Genomic DNA, 19830 nt, shown 5'->3' with positions numbered 1-19830 from the left:
TTCCTTTGTATTGGGTACTTTCGATCCTTAACTTTAATTATTAATTATTGCAATTGTTCTTGTTGTCATCTCTTTCCTCTTTTACCTTAGTTCTTGTTCTCTTTAGTAATCAATTTCTAGTATTAGGTTTCATACTTTATCACTTAATTAATATGTTCAAGTTAATTGTTTCATCTGTTATTGTTAATTACTCAATTTTCATTATGCATAGCTAATCTCCTTATGCTAGGACATAGGGGAGCCATGGTAATTAGGGAGGTTAAGATTAGGTGATTAGGCTTGGCTAGAATTAGGTTTGTGTTGTTAATCACCGCAATTAATAGCAATTAGCTGCTTGAGTCGACGCATTTAGCTAGTTGATTCGTTACACCTTGACCTAGATCGGAAGATTGGAAGGGGTAAGACCTGCAGTGAACATTAGGACATTCTAATGATGGCGGAAGATAAGTTAGTAATGTTTTAGGGCGAATAGCAGACCGGAAGGACCTTTTCACTACCCTACAGACCGAGTTTAAGCCGACCTTTGACCTTAGATTGGATCCCTAGAAAACCATGATGAACGGACTGTCCTAGCTGTTTCTCTCTCTTTGGTAATTTCATTAGAACTTATTGCTTGTTTCTTTACTGTTCCTTTTCTTTATATCTCCGTAATTTAGAATCAAACAATCAACCCCCAAAGAAACGGTTACCTAGACAGACTTAGTTAGCCTACAGAATTCCCATCTCTATGTGGATACGATACCCGACTGCCTCTACTACATTTTATAGAGACCGGTTGGTTTTATTTTTAATAGGGTTGCGACAACCGTGTCACTGATTATAATGTTAGTAATATTATAAAAAAAAAGTGTTTATAATTCAAAGGACTTTAAGATTAAGTTATTTTTGTGTGAACCTATTTTATTATTAAAAATAATGATAGCTAACTATGATGGAATAACATAATCTAATATAGGGTCAGTACTATATTATTATAAAGCGCATATTGACCTTATAACCCGGAAACATATATAAACAGTATACGACACATCTAGAAGGACGATTTACAAACAATGAAAAATACTATTTACCCCTATATTCTTTTTTCTTTTATTTTTAATAGGAAAATTTAGAATTATTGATTCTTACTTCTTATCCTTTATTAAGAACAACCCATATTAATAAGGATTAGTTAACTTTAAAAAAAAAAACTATTTATTTTAGGAAAAAAAAAAGCAAATAAAATTGAAACCTTATCAGCTCCAACCACCAACTTAAAAAGGAACAAATTAGTATACAACAGGTATATTAAGCGTGAATAATGGCCGTGTTAAGCCTATTTTTAGTTGGCATTTGATTTGATTGTAATATTTTATTCGGATTGTAATATTTTATTCGGCGGATACAATCTTTAGTCAATAAGTTAAAAGTCATAATTTTAATGTGGGCCCATCATATTTGTCAATCAATTGAGCGGGAAAATTGTGAGCAAGTCTTATTCTTTTAGTTTAGTGGGGAAGTAAATTGATCCGTATTAGCGAATTATGTTATTTGCAATACACTCAACATATCGTATACGCTAAATAGAGCGAATCGCGAATTCGTATTACGAATTCGTATCGAGCGTATTATGTATCTGGTAACCTTGCGCTAAAGCTATTTGCAGAACCTTTTTATTTTGAGGCATGCTGGAAGTTTGGAATTTTGATGTAAAGTATTCTATGTTTCTCGGACTCATAAATTTGATAGCACATTTGTGAAACTTCAAGTGTAATGTTTACCGCTGTTCTTATATTTTGGATTAAATTTTATCCATTTAGCTGGAGTGATTTGGATTTTTCATGAAAATTTTCAAGTTAATGGATTTCGCATCCTAGATCTTTTTATGGAGAGAATATATAAAAAAGCACAAAATAACAATTATAATATCACATTTTTATATTGAACATTAAAACATGTTAGCTTGTATAATTGTATAAGATGGAAAGATTAAAAGAGAGAAGTTGACACGTTTCATTTATATAATCAGTTGGTTTTTTTACTTGCTTTAATCAAACTCAATTTCAATGTCAAAACTTATTTATACATCATAGCTAATTTTTGTACGTTAATTAAAATGGCCTTGGTATCCTATAAGATTTTGGAGATTTTATTTGTATTAATTATATTCTTTATTTATACTCTATAATCTATATTATACTTTATACAAACAGTATAATGTTTGGAGCTAGAACTTTTCTGTGTATAGAAATATAGGATACTGAATATTTTATTTGTGGCAAAGATTGCGCCTATAGTTATGGAAATTCTATTATTATTAAATAAGGTAGTATTAATAGAAATATCAATGTTTCGGGCTTACCGAGTTTCTTGTTTTACAGAAAAAATTATACTTACACGTTGAATTTTTCGTTGGCCCACTAATGTATTGAATTGTAGTGAATTAAGATTACAAAAAAAATAGGCCCACTTATAAGAGAATGCATTTAGGTGAGAAAAACATTGAGTTTTCTTATTCTTTTAGTTATAGGGGGATTAATTTAACTATTTGCGTCATTTCTTTTCATAACTGATGCAATTTATTTACCTTTGCGCGTCATTTGTTATTAGAACTGATGCAATTGACATTTCATTTTCGCGCCAATTCATTTCCCTCATTTGCGTTATTTCAGTCAAGAACCGACACAATTTATTAAGCTTTTTATATATATATAAAAATTTGCTACCGAAATTTCGGCTAAAACTGACAATCCGAAGACCAAAACTTAAAAACCTCCAACAAGAATGCAACCAACCACTAATGCATCATAGGTAAAAACAACATTACATCTCATTCAACCCAACAACTTACAAATACAATCCAATGTATAAATGATCCCGCAAACGTCTTAGTTACTAAGCTAATCTATACTAAATGTTCTCTAAACATCCGGTAGCCCAAACTTCTCTAGCTAAAATTTCAGACTAAAGAGTAGGAAAGGATAAACTTAGTACGATGTGCTGAGAATATCGGATGAACATTGTACATTCCTTGGCGAAGACGAATGGTACAATTCCTTGGAGGAGAGCAGCCTGAAAATGATGCACCAAAATCATATTTAAGTAAACAAAAGATACCACATTAATCAAGATTAAACATGGTCATTCCAAGACCAACATCAGAGAATCTGTATTGCTAATCCCAGAATTAGGTTGGTTAATTTGACTATGGTGCTAGAATCTGTATTGCTAATCCCATAATTAGGTTGGTTGATTTGTCTATGGTGTTAGATTTGTCTTCTGTTCACTGTACATGTTGTCCTTAAATTATAGAGTGAACCTACTATGGATGGTGTTGCGAATGTAATCCATGTAATAATCATATGTACTAAATTATCAAAAGAAAAACATACTCTCATTACTGAATATAATTCACGAGTAGTCTACTCATACCTGCAAGCGAATACTCAATATTTCGCATACCCTAGAAAATTGTCAGCGATGAGAATGATAAATAATGCCTACAAGTTAATACCCATAAAAGATAAGAACTTAACATACACAATCACTCACCGTTCAACAAAAGTAGATAAGCAGCTAAAAGATATGCTAAGAATTTATCATAAAACTGATCAATCAATAGGAGGGAAGCTTTGCAAACACCACCAGGGTTTCATATACTCGAATCGGATCAAAGGTGTAAATGTGTAATAAGTGCAAAAGTTAGATTAAGTTTAACCATAAGCAACACACCTGCAGAAAATGTTCTGCGTAACTGATCAGTTTTTGGTTTAATCGATAAACTTAAACGGTTTAACATTTGAGAGAACAGTGGAGCGGATACAAATAGGTACTGCACCGCACTTGTCCTAGTTGAATTGGATTTTGATATAGCCACATTTTTCCCTCATGATGAATCTAAGAAAAACTTGAAAAAGAGTTTGAGGAATTCCCAGATAAAAATAAATAAGCTCCGGGAATATGCTAGGAACAATATGTATCCTCGCTGAAGCGAAGGGACTGCCAGAAAATAAATAAATAAATTACCTATGATAAAATGCTAGGAATAATATGTATCCTCTCTAATTAAAAACCAAGTGGGATTAGTAGCCATTGACATACCTATATTCAAAATCTAAAATTTAACATAAAAATAACGGAGTGGCAAACAACACTCAAATAACTCACCATTGTCTCTAATCTCCCTGAAAAACCCTATTGGCTATTAATTTATCAGGCCTTCAATCAGAAGAAATATTAACATTCTTAAAACAAGGAGTCAATGAAAACTAAAAAACTAATTATTTTTTTCATGACAAGTAGCAACACAAAAAACTATGATTGTGGGGAAGTACATTCCTGAAATGACTGATAGGTTATGTGATCAGGCAGAGGTACCTTCTGCAAATGCTCGAAGTGTTGAATAAATATCTACATGGTCAAGACAAGAGATTTATCATTATAATGAGAATTTCAAAGGTAGATGTTTGGGCTAAATTTTGCATAATAGGAAAAGCCCGCTTAGTAAAGTTGTTAAGAAACTGGGCCTTGAAGGGAGGTATGGTGGAAGTAGAGTCCACGGGTGGAGGAAGGACAGGTGGGCCAAGATGCGTATGAAGGGAAACGGGGCCCACTGGGAAGGCGTCCGTATTTAGGAAAGGGTTCAGGGAGAAGTCAGGGAGATCAGGGAGAATGAAGGGACATCGTGTGTTATGGCAAGAGTTGTTATGGAAGTTGTACTCCTTTCCATAATCAAGGTAGGATACATCTAGGGTTCTTACCCTATAAATAGTCAAGGAAGCAATCAAAGAAGGGGATTCACAGATACATTCATACAAGAACACACATACACAAGACTTCATGCTAGCAAGGTTTACATTAAGTTCCAATTGTATTCGCCCTCTCATTCAAAGCTAGTGCAATATTTGGCGGAGTACCGTCCCTCCCGCGGTTGTTCCCACATTGGGTTTTCCGCGTCACCAAATCTTACATGTCAATTTACATTACAAGCATTATTTCCTTATTTAAAGTATTATCATACGAATGATTAATCAAATAACCAACGAGTAAGACCACGTTGACTTGAAACAACCAATTTGGTAAAAATCACCTAAACAGTTTGGCGCCCACCGTGGGCCATTGTGGTCGTCAATCGTTGATAATCTAAGTACGCAATGGATCATCGGAATCCGTGTCAGGGAGCAGACAACCGTCGCCACCGCCGACCTCTACTCAAAATCCGGCATCGACAGTGGCAACGCAGGCTCCCGGACATACCTCAAGAATCACACCAACGGCAAAAACCTCTTTGCCTCCTAAAACTCCTGCTGTCACAACCCAGGCTAGATCAGATAAGGGAGCAGCAAGCTCAGGCCTCACCCCGCCACCCAGTCCCACGCAAATCTTGCTCGCTAGCGTATAGAACCTTCAGAAGGCCATGGAAAACATGAGAGAAGACCAAAAGAAAGCTGAAGCTGAAACAAGGAAGAGAGACAGAGAGCTCTGGGCGTAAATAGATATCCTAAAACAGCAGTCTGCCACCCTAGCAAGCAGGGCAGGGGAAGGAAGATCTCCGCTAGTAGATCTGACAGAGGGGGCATCAGGCAGCAGGAATCCACTTCGGTAGATACCAGCTGAACTGGTAACAAGGTTGGATCTAGCTACAATACCATCAGATGGAAGAATAACTCGACAAGGACTAGAATACCTCACACCGGATAACTGGCCGTCAGCCAGCCGCGTGGAAGCACGAACAGGCGGCACCCCTGTCAACAATTCCGCAACAATTGACCAGACACCTGGAGCAGGATCCGAATGGAACCAACAAGTAAACTGGCAGCAGGGAACAGTCGTTACTTCAACCCCCCTAGCTGCTGGGAGCCTGGGATACATCACAACCTTCAAGAGTTTGGGTCAGGATGCGGCATATTAAATCAGCAAGCAGCAGCTGACAGGCAAACTCCAGATTCGGGTAGCATAACAAATCAGCAGTACTTGGAGTTAAGAGAGATGCTAAGCAGGGTTCCAGGACTGCCTCCCCCACTAGAGAAAGCAACACCTGACAGTTATGCTGACTCGCCATTCGTGGACGCTATATCCATCACAGTTATGCCAAAGGGATTCACGAGTCCAAATATGCCTCTCTTTGATGGCACAACAGATCCCTTTGACCATATAAGCCAGTACAAACAGAAGATGATGACGGTGACAGCTGTAGGGAAAGTCAAGGAAGCTTGCATGTGTAAAGGATTCGGATCCACCTTAACGGGGCCGGCACTTCGATGGTTTGTGAGTCTACCCAACAGGTCGATATCCACATTTGCTGAATTGGTAAACGTGTTCACCCAGCAGTTCGCAAGCAGCAGGAAGCCATAAAAGCACGCAGGGGATCTATACAGAATTGTCCAGGGGGCAGGAGAAACCATCGGAGAATACAACACCAGATTCAACAATGAAAATGTGGTAGTACGGGAATGTGATGTTTCGACAGCAGTAGAAGCCTTCAGGAGGGGCGCCACCATGATTTTGACCTATATAAGCAGCTAACTATGCAGAAATCGAACCCTACTTGATATGGTTCGATCCATGATGAGTCAAACCGAGCTACCAAACTCGTTTTGGGGATTTGCGATTCAAACCACAATTAGATCTTTGAATAATAGTCCCACGAAAACAACCGAAAAGACTCCATATGAGATGTGGACGGGAAGAGTTCCTAATATATCCTACATGAAAATCGAACCTTACTTGATATGGTTCGATCCATGATGAGTCAAACCGAGCTACCAAACTCGTTTTGGGGATTTGCGATTCAAACCGCAATTAGATCTTTGAATAATAGTACCACGAAAACAACCGAAAAGACTCCATATGAGATGTGGACGGGAAGAGTTCCTAATATATCCTACATGAAAATTTGGGGATGTGATGCTTACGTCAAGACAAAGAACGACAACAAGCTTGCCCCAAGATCCAAAAAATGCATCTTTGTAGGTTACCCCTTGACCTCTCGAGGTTACTACTTCTACAAAGCTCAAGAAAACAAAGTGTTTGTGTCTTGCGAGGCTGTCTTCTTAGAAAGTCAATTTATTTTTAAGAGACAGAGTGGGAGAAATTTTGAACTTGATGAAGTTCAAGAGCCACAAACCGATTTAGAGACGCAAGAAGATGTTCCTTCGTCATCTAACGCGGTTGTCTCTCCTTCACTTAGAAGAACGGGCCGTGTTATTCGCCATCCCGATCGATATGTGGGACTTATCGAAGAAGATGGAACACTCGATGTGTTGCTTTTAGAAAGTGACGAGCCCACCACCTACAAGGCCGCAATCTCTAGTCCTAATTCCTCCTTATGGCTTGAAGCCATGAAGTCCGAAATGGATTCTAAGCATGAAAACCGAGTTTGGAACTTGGTGGATTTGCCTAAAGGGGCAAGACCTCTTCAATGCAAATGGATTTTCAAAGTCAAGAATGGCATAGAAGGACATGATGATGTCTACAAAGCTAGGCTAGTGGCAAAAGGATTTACCCAAGTCCAAGGTCTCCATTACGATGAGTCCTTCGCCCCCGTAGCCATGCTAAGATCCATACGGATTTTGTTAGCGATTGCCGCATTTCATGATTATGAAATATGGCAAATGGATGTCAAAACCGCTTTTCCAAATGGGCATTTAGAAGAGGAGGTGTACATGATACAACCCGAAAGTTTTGTTGATTCTAAAAATCCTAACAAAGTGTGCAAGCTTAAGAGATCCATTTATGGTCTTAAGCAAGCATCTAGAAGTTGGAATCATCGATTCAATCATGTGATAAAAGAGAATGGTTTCACTCGAAGTGTTGAGGAACCATGTTTATACATGAAATTTAGTGGGAGCAATGTTGTGTTCCTAATCTTGTATGTCGATGACATACTACTCATTGGAAATGACATTCCAATGTTGTCTTCCGTTAAGAAATGGTTAGGTAACCACTTCCAAATGAAGGATTTAGGAGAGGCACAACGCATATTAGTTATCCAGATCCATAGAGATAGATCCAAGAGGATATTGGCACTAAGTCAAGAGTCTTATGTTGATAAGATTCTTCGACGGTTCAGCATGGACAAATCAAAAAGGGGATTGGTACCTATGGTAACTGGGACTATATTGAGCAAGTCTCAATCTCCCTCTGAACCCCATGATGTTGAACGCATGGAGTTGATCCTTTATGCTTCCGCTGTTGGATCAATCATGTACGCCATGATATGCACACGTCCTGATGTCTCGTATACCTTGAGCATGACGAGTAGATATCAAGGAAATCCAGGTGAGAGTCACTGGATAGCCGTCAAAAACATCCTTAAGTACTTGAGAAGAACTAAGGAATCTATCTTAGTGTTTGGAGGAGACACCGAGCTCCGTGTTAATGGATACACGGACTCAAGTTTCCAAACGGATAGAGATGACATGAAATCACAAGCTGGTTTCGTTTTCATGCTCAATGGTGGTGCTGTTAGCTGGAGAAGCTTCAAGGAAGCTGTGACTGCGGATTCAACAACGGAGGCTGAGTAAATTGCAGCATCAGAAGCATCAGAAGCTGCTAAGGAAGCTGTGTGGATCAGGCAATTCACGGAAGGTCTAAAAGTAGTACCTACCGCCAATGATCCCATCACTCTCTATTGTGATAATAGTGGGATGATCTTCCAAGCTAAAGAGCCAAAGTCTAGTAATAGATCTAGACATGTACTTAGAAAATATCATGTAATTAGAGATTTCATAGAAAGAAAGGAAATTGCGATATGTAAGGTTGGGACGGATGACAACATTGCCGATCCGCTTACCAAGCCTTTATCGCAAGCCAAGCATGATGGACATGTTGCGTCCATGGGACTTAAACGTGTACCAAGTTTATGTTAGATTTTGAAATGAAATAAAAGTGTTATTTTTGTTCATGTTCATAATCGCATTTGTCTTTTATCTTTTCTTTATACATTGTTACATCCAAACGGGTTGTAGTGTCAATGGAACCCCGTTAAAGTGAACACGGATTAACATAGTATTCGCCCATAGTCACTTGTATGAGGTGACGTCTCAAAGTGACTAGAATGTGATGCGATTGATGGCGAGTTCAAGTGCCATGGAGTCATATGAGAATGACTAGTCGATCACATAGGCAGACTGTTAGGAACACTTTGTCAGGCCTTATGACCGCTTATAGAGTTCTGGCAAATTTATATAGCCTGGTCGTGGCAAGAGCTACTATAGTATTCTAATGAGTCGATTCTTTTGACTAAAGACTGTTCGCCTAAAATGGCACAGTTTCAGATTAACTTTGATTTGTGTTACTACGACCTTCGTAAATGGGGTCAAATGGGCATATTTTGGGTTGTGATGGCTGTGGCTAGTCGAAGGGAATGAAGTGCGATAGGAATTGTCCACCCCTAGTCAGGGTTATAACAATATCTCAGGGCCACTCGAGGAGTAATGAACTTGAAATGCGTGGCCACGCTCGGAAGGTATCCATGGTGGATGATTTCGGTCAATCAGTTGTTCTCCAGATCGAGGAAACCACTCTCGATATGATCACTTGCAAGTACGACCCGAAAGACACCTTGCATTGAGTGGGAGATAGTAATAGGACAAGAGATTTGGTGACGCACATATGTCGAGGACAAGTGGGAGATTGTTGGAATATGTGTCCTCCGACAATAATGCGATCACAACTGTCGATCATGATGATCACATGTTTAAGTCTCATTCTAAGAATACAATTGGGAAGTAATATTTTACTGTCAACTGGTCTACACATATCGGTAATGATTGGCTGACTAGAATTTGACATTACTGTCGTGCGACGGTGGTGATCAGTTGATCCCCTTAGGTCATACCTAAAGGATAACACTCTTAATTGATTATTTAATTGATCGTATGACGATACGGGTTAATTAAATTACTTAAAATTGACGGACGATTTTGGAAGTAATATTTACGTATCTCATTATAATTTGATTAAATAAGATACGGTCTAAGTGATCGAATTGTTTTATTACTTAGATGAAATTATTGTTTAAGGAAACAATTGCATTTGAATGAATAATTTATTATAAATACAAGATGTTGTGATTTATAATTGGTAAATTATTTTGGTTCAAGTAATTATGAATTACTAAGTCGATTTTGTATATGACGTATTTTTATTAATGCGTTGATTTTTAATATGTTAAAAATGCATAACAATTTTACATGACATGTGACATGTGACAAATTGACAAATTGACAAAGATAAAATGGAGTCCATTTTATCTTAAGTGGACCGAATTAGTGGGAGTTTTAGGAAAATATTATGTTGATTAATTAAGTGGAAAACATAATCATTTTTCCCTAAACCTAGTCATGCAAACCTAGTGCCTCTTGTGAAGAACACCTTGCTCATGCATTGGCCATAAAAACTCCCCTCCTACCCGGTTTTGTCTATAGAGAAAGGCCATGGGTTTTCTCTATAATTTGCCTAATACACTACTTGAAAGTTTAGTGCTTTATTCATTGATTCACACATCTAAAATTAGATTTTTAGAGAGATAAAAATTCTTCCTCTTTCTCCCTTCTCTTAACCGAAACTTAAGAGACCAAATAAATATTTTGGGTCATTTTTATTCAAATTAATATTGTTCTAGTATCAATAATATTAATTTTATTTAGTGGTTACCTTGGGTATTATTCCTTGGGAGGGATTCTATACTTGAATCCTTTGTTCATCCATATTAGGAGAGCTCAAGAACAAGTGAGTAGGAGAACTCTCTTGTGCCCTTTGATCCGAAATATCAATGTAAGAATGATGATTTTTCTCTAATATTTACTTATGTTTGCATGCATAAGATCAATACTTAATTTTATGACTAAATTAAATTTGAAACATATATGAATATGTTAAGTAATGAGATATAGATTTCTAACATACCTTCGGGGTATCCTCTGGGAAATTCTTAGGTTACATTGTAACTCAAAGAGAGATAGAAGCCAGCATCGAGCAGATCAAGGATGTCTTGTAATTGGAGTCACCTGAAAAGCCTAAAGACGTTCAAAGACTAGCTGGCAAGGTAGCAGCCCTGAGCAGGTTCATCTCAAGGGCCTCAGATAAGTGCAGGTTGTTCTACGACAAACTAAGGAAAAGCCAAAAGTTCGAGTGGACCGCAGATCACGAGCAAGCATTCAGAGAGCTGAAACACTACCTTAGCAGCCCACCACTGCTGTCAAAACCGGAACCAGGAGAACCACTATTCCTCTACCTGGCCGTCACAGAGGTGGCAGTGAGCGCTGTTCTAGTCATAGAACAAGATAAGGAACAGAGGCCAGTATACTACGTAAGCAAGTCTCTGCTGCCAGCAGAGACCAGGTACACATCTCTTGAAAAACTAGTACTAGCTCTGGTAGTAGCATCTTATAAGCTGCGCCCCTATTTTGAGTCCCACACCATACACGTTGTGACCAACTACCCACTGAAATCTATCATGAGGAAACCTGAACTTTCAGGCAGAATGTCGAAGTGGTCCGTACACCTTAGTGGATATGATATCCAGTATGATCCCAGAACAACAATCAAATCTCAAGCATTAGCAGACTTTGTCTTAGACTTCAGCCCAGCCATCCAAAATCTGGCAGATGAGGAAATCCTCACCCTAGAAGGGAATAGGGAGGTAGAGGTCTGGCAGATACATATCGACGGAAGGTGTAGGGTTGATCCTGTGGTCACCACAGGGAGATCTGATAGCGCAAGCAGTAAGATGTGAATTCAAGGCAACTAATAACGAGACAGAATACGAGGCCTTGATATTAGGAATGCAGCTAGTTCTGGAATTAGGGGTCAGGCACCTACACATATCCAGTGACTCTCTACTAATAGTCAACCACGTGAATGATGAGTTTATAGCTAGAGATTCAAATATGATTGCATACTTAAAAATAGCAAAAGAGCTAAAACAGAAATTCAAAACTTGCAAGCTCAAGCAGATTCCCAGGGATCAGAATGTGGAAGCAGATGCCTTAGCAACTCTGGGGGCAACGTTCAAACCGACAGAATTGTCCAGCATTCCTATCGCACATATGCTAGAACTTTCTATCCAGAAGACAGATGAAATAGACAAAGGAGAACTGGAGGATCATCGGGACGAAGTGGGAGTTCAGACAGCTATGGAGGCCGGCGAAGGCTCTCAGCCAGTTGACTAGCCGCTTGATCAACCATCTGCACAGGCAGACGACTAGGATTGGTGCACACCCTACCTGTTTTGGCTGCGTCATAATAAGCTGCCAGATGACAAGAAGGAAGTGAGGGCTTTTAGAGTAAAGGCTTCCAGGTTTATACTTATTGATGATGCACTATTCAGGAAGTCACTGGCAGGTCCCTACCTACGATGCCTCAGCAAGGAGGAGGCGCAGACTATGTTACATGCTCTCCACAGTGGTGAATGTGGAAACCATGCAGGGGCAGGAGTCTGTCAAATAAAGCTCTCAGATAAGGATACTTTTGGCTCACAATGAGGGCAGATGCAACAGAATACGCACGTAAGTGTGACGCCTGCCAGCGTTCAGCACCAATGATCCATCAGCCAGCAGAGCCCTTGCACCCTATCATTTCTCCTTGGCCGTTCATGACATGGGGCATGGACATAGTAAGCCCCTTACCAAGAGCCACAGGGAACAGAATATGGATGCTGGCAATGACAGATTACTTCTCCAAGTGGATAGAGGCAGAAGCATTCGCAGAAGTGAAGGACAAACAAGTCATCTCTTTCATAAAACGCAATATCATCTGCAGGTTTGGTATCCCATCAGAGATCATATGTGACAATGGCTCACAGTTCATCTCCAACGATGCTGAAGGATACTGTGCAAGATGGAACATCACCTTGAAAAAATCAGCACCCAGGACTCCAAAGTCTAACGGGTAAGCTGAGTCCAGCAACAAAATTATCATGGACAATCTGAGAAGGAGGTTACAGGAGTTAGGAGGAAAGTGGGCAGATGAATTGCCACTGGTGTTATGGTCAGATAGAACGACGCCAAAGATAGCAACAGGCCAAACACCCTTCAGCTTGGTGTTTGGCGTGGAAGCAGTCATTCCATCAGAAGTCCTGGTTCCCACTCACAGGTATGGATGTATGACAAGGGAGCTGAACAATTCAGAGATGGTCAGAAGCCTGGACACAGTAGATGAGCTACGAGCAAGTGCTAAAATATGTCTGGCTACCTACAAACAGTCGGTGGCCAGAAGTTACAATAAGAATGTGAAAGTCAGGCTCCTGGAGGTAGGGGACCTGGTTCTCCGTGAAGTGTTTCAGAACACTAAAAATCGAAAGGCATGTAAATTCGCCTACAAATGGGATGGACCATACCAGGTAGAAGGAGTTGTTGGCCATGGTGCATACAGACTGATGACTATGGACGGTCAAATCATACAACGCCCATGGAACATACTTCACCTGAAGAGATATTACTTTTAATAATAAGTAGATTTTAGCTTAAGGAGTAATGTACCATGAAAAGCCAAATTATTTTAAGACACTGAAATAAAAATCCGGTAGTAGGCATACTACCAATTCCATATCCTTTTCCGATATCTTTGTTTTCTTTCAACTTTCAAACTACTATTGGATGGTATGGTCTGACAGCGTCTTGGGACCACAATTGCTCTGGTACCCCATGAGATGGCGTCAGGTAATTCATATCATTCTAATAGACTTTTCTGTTTTCAGGCTTCTCTAAGTACATTACTTCGAATCCTAATGTCTGTGGTACGTTGAAAGTGTATCTAGCAGGACTGTCAACTGCCAATACGGGGTGACAAGGCACATGGCACTCCAACATGCCTAACCTACTTTCTCCACTAGGAGCATCCTCACCGGGCGGACTGTGGAACATACGAAAGGGAGCCTGGTTGACAGCTAAACACGCTTACCCAGCTACCCCTGATACCACCCCCTGGACGTAGCTCGCACTAATCGCAATTAATCAGGACCCCAGCATGCATGCATACAAATATGGAACATAGAGATCTCTCAGCGATTCTTAATCCTGCAGCGTCCCATTGGTCCTAGAACAACGATAAACTTGCCTAAATTACACCCATGTTGGCTTTAAACGTGACGAACACACCTTGCGTCATACGCTTAAATCAGTCATCAGACTGACACGGCAGCTAGCTAAGTCAAGTTCAGCCTCCCCAGGCTGACTCGACTGGTCTAAATCAGCCTCTAAGGTTGACACGGCCACCCCTCCTTACAATGCGGCACATGCCTAAATCAGCCAACAGACTGACACAGCAGCTAGCAGAGTCTGAGTCAGCCTCCTCAGGATGACATGACTCGCCTAAATCAGCCAACAGGCTGACACGGTAACCTCCTAAAATAAGAAAAATGAAATCTAGCACACAATATGTAACTAAAACTTGCCTAACCACGGCAAGGAGCTTTCCAAAATATGGCCAAAAGTGCGGCCCCAGAGTTTCATCGCCACCATGGCAAGCTACCAGAAAAAGTCTAAAATATTACAAGTCTGCAACCACAGGGTCAAACTACCAAAAAAGTTCATTGATAAAAAAAAAAAACTTCTTAACTATCGCTCATATTAATGACCTCCACATCTGGCATCTCCTCTGCTTGCTGACCATCTGTTTTAGGTACCGGACCAACTTGCACTCCCTCAGCTGCCATAGCTTCCTGAGCTCCGTCAGTAGCATCCTGGGGCAACCCAGCATCTCCACCAGCAGCCTGCTCAGCCAGCACATGAGAATTCACCTCACCAACCTCAGGCATCAGCGCACTCAGATCAGGTTGAGCGGGATAAAGCATCTCCAGCTGCCTCTCCTCCTCTTCTATGGCTTGCTGGGTTGGAGCCTCCTCAAGGGCAGCATGCATCCCGCTGATCTTTCCCCGCCAGGTGGCGTAAGCAACAATATTTGTGGCCAGGGTGATCAACTCACTGATCCTCTCCTGAGAACGCTTCAAGGAGTCAGAGAACATGGTGCAAACCTCTTGGGTACGAGCCAGCTGATCAGCTCCCTCTTTCAGCCTCCTCTTTGCGCCAGCCAGAACCGCTTTCAGCTCATCTACCTTCCCCCTCAAATCAGCACGCTGCTTCTCTAAATCAGCATTAGACGCAGTCAACTCCCTATTTTTGGCACTAGTGACTCAGCTGGTGGTCTGCACTATGTTGATCATCTTCCTGTTGTAAAGAGGAGACTGGAGGGTCTGGGGCGAGAAAGATTAAAAGATAGCATGGAATTAAAGGTAAAAATTTAGAACAGGTGAAAGACGAAGATCACTCACCATGAGAGCGTTTTGCACATCATTCTCAGCCATTTCCTCTAGAGAAAATTCTGAGAAGGCCTCCTTTAGAGGAGGAAAAAGCAGCTGGTCGATTTCTGGCCTGTATGGCACCTTATCAACATTCCCAAAACCCTCTGGGAAGTGAGCAATGATGCCTCCGCTAGCTGAAGTACGAGGACTGGTAGGAGGAGTAGGGGGATGACGAGACAGCGGGTCGACCTCCAAGGGTTCAGGCCTGGCAGAACTAGAGTGAGTAGGAGGAGTCTGAAAAGAGGCACCAGGAGCACTCCTCTTGGAGGCAGATGCCACGTCAAGGCTGGCAGCAGATCTCTTTCTTTTTGCGCTCTGGAGGATAGCTTCCAGAGGGTTAACTCTTGAACCTTCAAACAAACATCATTTCAGGCGTCAGGAAAATTGAGCTGTCAGTAAGGTTGCATACAAACTGAAATGACTATAGAAAGCTTACCGGAAGACATGCTTTGAGACGATTAAAGGGGGTTGGAGAAAGAGGTAGGAGAAAATCCAGGAAGCAGGTCAGGAAACTTCCTCTCTAACTGAGGAATGCAGAATAACTTGTTGCGGGCAAGGATCTGGGCACCAATACGAGTCAGGTAGCAGGGACCTACACGAGGACGATGAAGTAAGCTAGTAAGCAGCAAGATAAATGACTCAGACGACAGGAAGGCCACTTACTCGAAGTTATGACCCATTTCTCGAAGATGTAATTGGCAGGCGGCTGGATAGAAGCCTTCCTCGCAAAGAAGAAGTCCTCAAACCATTTCTCATCCCGAGATTTTAACACATGCCTGAAAGGAGCCTCTCCAGAGCTCCGGAACGAGAATTGGCCCATACCCAGGGACCTGATATCATACATATGGGCCAGATTGCCCAGAGAGATGGAGTTGCCAGTATTTTGACAAGCGGCCAAGGAATAGAGAAGAACCCTCCAGACAGTGGCAGAAATTTGTGCCATGGCAAAATTATTTGTAAAGATGAAGTCCTGAACGAGTTTGGGAAAAGGGAAGCGAAGACCATATCTAAATGGGTATAAGTAAAAGCAAACCCACCCTGGACGGATGACATCAGCTTTTTGGCCGGGCTTAGGAGTGGCGACATCCACCCCGTCACCAAGACCAAGTAAATTTTTGATCAGAGGGATGTCGGCATGGGTCAGGGCAGAGTCACAGTCATGGGGGTGACGTAAGAGTCCCCGGGAAGGAAAGACCGGGTCAGGGTTGCGATCAGAAGGTGTGGGAGTCGATGATGAGTGTCGAGTTTTGCCCATTGTGGAAAAAGGAAAAGGGAAATTAAGAAGAAAAGGAAGGGGGAAATACCTAGTGAAGAAGACGACGGGAGTGAAACAGGGAAGCCGGCGGAAAAAGAGAAAAGGGAGAGATGAGAATAAGGGGAAGAGTTTTTGGGGAAATAGTGGAAGTGAGTAAATGAAGTAGGGAGGGAGTTGAGGTTATAAAGGAGGAGAGAGAGAGAGGGGAGCGAGAAATGAGGGCGGCAGTGATGATGGGTTTGCATGAAAAGGAGTGCAAATGACGGCTTAGGGTTTTAGCAGTTGATTACGTAAATTCCTTGTTCGACACCTCGAAGCGTACTTCACAAGAAATTTGGGGCAAACTGTTTGGGCTAAATTTTGCATAATAGGAAAAGCCCGCTTAGTAAAAATGTTAAGAAAATAGGCCTTGAAGGGAGGTATGGTGGAAGTAGAGTCCATGGGTGGAGGAAGGATAGGTGGGCCAAGATGCGTATGAAGGGAAACGGGGCCCACTGGGAAGGCGTCCGTATTTAGGAAAGGGTTCAGGGAGAAGTCAGGGAGATCAGGGAGAATGAAGGGAGATCATGTGTTATGGCAAGAGTTGTTATGGAAGTTGTACTCCTTTCCATAATCAAGGTAGGATACATCTAGGGTTCTTACCCTATAAATAGTCAAGGAAGCAATCAAAGAAGGGGATTCACAGATACATTCATCCAAGAACACACATACACAAGACTTCATGCTAGCAAGGTTTACATTACGTTCCAATTGTATTCGCCCTCTCATTCAAAGCTAGTGCAATATTTGGCATGGTACCGTCCCTCCCGCGGTTGTTCCCACATTGGGTTTTCCACGTCACCAAATCTAACGTGTCAATTTACATTACAAGCATTATTTCCTTATTTAAAGTATCATCATACGAACGATTAATCAAATAACCAACGAGTAAGAAAACATTGACCTGAAACAACCAATTTGGTAAAAATCACCTAAACAGTAGACTCTACACTTGTGACCCTGACCCGATCTGAACGGAACATAACTCAACCCGAAGCCAAAAATGTGGATTCTTTGGAGTTGTCCGATTTGATTAAAATATTCCTCACAAATCTTAAAAAGTGGGGCAATTTCAAAGAATCGGAGGGAGTATTTCCATAAGATTTGATGCTGCATACCACACTAGGGATAACCAGAGACCCGGAGTACAAAACAAGGGCTAGCCACATGCAAAAGTTCTTCAAGAAAACATAAAACATGTAAAATAGTTGAATTACCTCATACTCAGTGTTAAAAGGGGATGCATGTTGAAAGACGTTTAACTCATTTCTAACTGCAGCAAGTATCTGCAAGTAAACACAGCAAATATAATTTCAGATTTTCTGTTCAATAATACTTAATAGGAGTTGGGTTGAGTGTAGCGGAGAGATGGGTTCAAGTAGTAACATAAATATCACTTCCCATGTGTAGGGGGAAGGAATATTTTGCATAGGCCTGGCTGGAGGGTAGAGACCATCGGCTACAGTAAGTGCACATAATGAGCCCTTGTATTGGCTCAGAGTCTAAAATATGGTACTCGTACTCTCTCTACTGCAGTTATGTTATCCCAGTTTGAATCAAATGATCAAACCAAATCGACTTTGATTGATAATATATCACAACATTCAATATTTTTTACAATAAATAGCGTTGGTCAAGAAATAATTTAGGTAGTCTAACACATACCAACAAATAGAAGCACTCTAAATATCGTAACTACCAGGGAGAGGAAATTAATTTGACTGAACGCAGCCTTAACACACACTCACACAACAAAAAGGACATCTTGCAGTTAAAGAAGGACGAATTGTTTTACCATTGAAAGTCCTTCAGCGAGGCATACATAACACTGAAGCGACATCACATCAGGTGGGATCTGATAATCCTTAGCTGCGTCTATTACTGAATCTCTTTTCTTCTTTCCTTTATTTTTACCTGATAAGAGAAGTATATGCAAGTTAAATATAAAGGGGAAAAGCTGCAGGGTGAAAGACAAAGTCACTTTGATAAAGGAGTCATTAGCCACCCTAATGTGGTTGTTGTTTAATAATCACTAAACAGTTCAATTGTTTTTCTGCAATTCAAATAATGAACTTGATACACTCTGTCTGAAACAAGCACTTCATTTTAATAATTTCTCTAAATTAAATATGCATTAAAAAAATGCATTCAAAGGGAAAATTTATCAATGATAGAGAGATCATCCATACAAATATATAATCATCAACACAGCATAATCATTCCCACAAAAATAAAAATTGATTTGATTGCAAATCAATAGTAGATTCATAACGTTTACCGCACTCTGGACAACATATATTCATGTGTGAAAATGTGTCTATAGCTTTAACAATAAAAAAATTAGAAAATGTACCAGAAAAGTATGTATCTGAGATGACCAGGTCTGAAATGACTATTTTTGCAATGAAAAACCTTAATGAGCACGACCTGAAAAATAAGATTACTAACCGACTGACGCAAACCATATCAATGGGAAAGCACGCAAAATGGCTTCAACAATTAAGTGTCTTTATCTTGATATGTACTCATCTATGATAAGAAGCAAAGTACATAAGTTGTATATGGTTCTAAAAATATATTAACCAAGGTCGCCACAATAACGAAAGATATACAAGCTTCCCAACACACCAGCTCATAAGAATATTGACGAGAGTATATGGAGTACAAATAGAATTGAATGCAAGAGGTGTGAAAGAATGAGACAATTTTCACTTACTCCATTTTTTTTATTTCCCTCTTTGGTGTAAAAATTACCAAATTCTAGGGTTTATTGAGGTAAGCACCTCAAAATAGCGATGACAACCTCAAATTTTCAATGAAACAAGTAAGTTTCAGTACTTATGAGAGCAAATCGAACCTAACATACAAAAATCCCCAAATTCGAACCTGATATGCAAACCCTGGATATTTTGAAACACTGTCATCAACAGCCTAATTCAGTTAACTTAAGGTTAGAATTCTAGATTTTCAATTTGCAATTAAATGACAAACAAATTTAAAGCACTTTTTAGGTGATTTTTACCAAGTTGATTGTATTAGGTCAATGCGGTCTTACTCGTTGGTTGCTTGATTTGATCGTTTGTTTTTGATATTTAAATTAGGAAATCAAGCACGAAATATAAATTGACACGTAAGATTTGGTGACGCGGAAAACCCAATGTGGGAACAAACTCGGGAGGGACGATACCCTGCCAAATATTGCACTATCTTTGAATGGGAGGATGAATACAATTGATGTGTAATGTAAATCTTG

General features: G+C 40.3%; 2 protein-coding genes across 6 annotated transcripts; both read right to left on the bottom strand.

Annotated features, from left to right (window-relative positions):
- Positions 1–2744: 2744 nt before the first annotated feature.
- LOC141608663 (uncharacterized) lies at positions 2745–19616 on the bottom strand. 5 transcript variants are annotated; one of them, XM_074428015.1, is made up of 7 exons: positions 19600–19616; positions 19294–19508; positions 18931–19004; positions 18373–18491; positions 17795–17863; positions 4357–4389; positions 2745–3051 (listed from the first exon to the last, which is right to left on the bottom strand). In XM_074428015.1, the coding sequence occupies exons 2-7, from the start codon at positions 19296–19298 to the stop codon at positions 2944–2946; spliced, it is 408 nt and encodes a 135-aa protein (XP_074284116.1). In that variant the 5' UTR covers positions 19299–19508; positions 19600–19616; the 3' UTR covers positions 2745–2943. The 5 variants fall into 5 exon arrangements, with proteins under 5 accessions (XP_074284116.1, XP_074284109.1, XP_074284118.1 ...); XM_074428023.1 differs by lacking the exon at positions 19600–19616 and adding an exon at positions 3412–3479 and having other exon boundaries at positions 2965–3051; positions 19294–19574; XM_074428008.1 differs by lacking the exon at positions 19600–19616 and having other exon boundaries at positions 19294–19573.
- LOC141608655 (uncharacterized) lies at positions 15209–15804 on the bottom strand. The gene is made up of 2 exons (XM_074428001.1): positions 15720–15804; positions 15209–15633 (listed from the first exon to the last, which is right to left on the bottom strand). The coding sequence occupies exons 1-2, from the start codon at positions 15727–15729 to the stop codon at positions 15209–15211; spliced, it is 435 nt and encodes a 144-aa protein (XP_074284102.1). The 5' UTR covers positions 15730–15804.
- Positions 19617–19830: the final 214 nt, after the last annotated feature.

Source organism: Silene latifolia, chromosome 1 (assembly GCF_048544455.1).
Source record: "Silene latifolia isolate original U9 population chromosome 1, ASM4854445v1, whole genome shotgun sequence".
Taxonomy (NCBI): domain Eukaryota; kingdom Viridiplantae; phylum Streptophyta; class Magnoliopsida; order Caryophyllales; family Caryophyllaceae; genus Silene; species Silene latifolia.
Note: the sequence above shows the minus strand (reverse complement) of the source record. Positions and strands in the feature narration are given on the sequence as shown.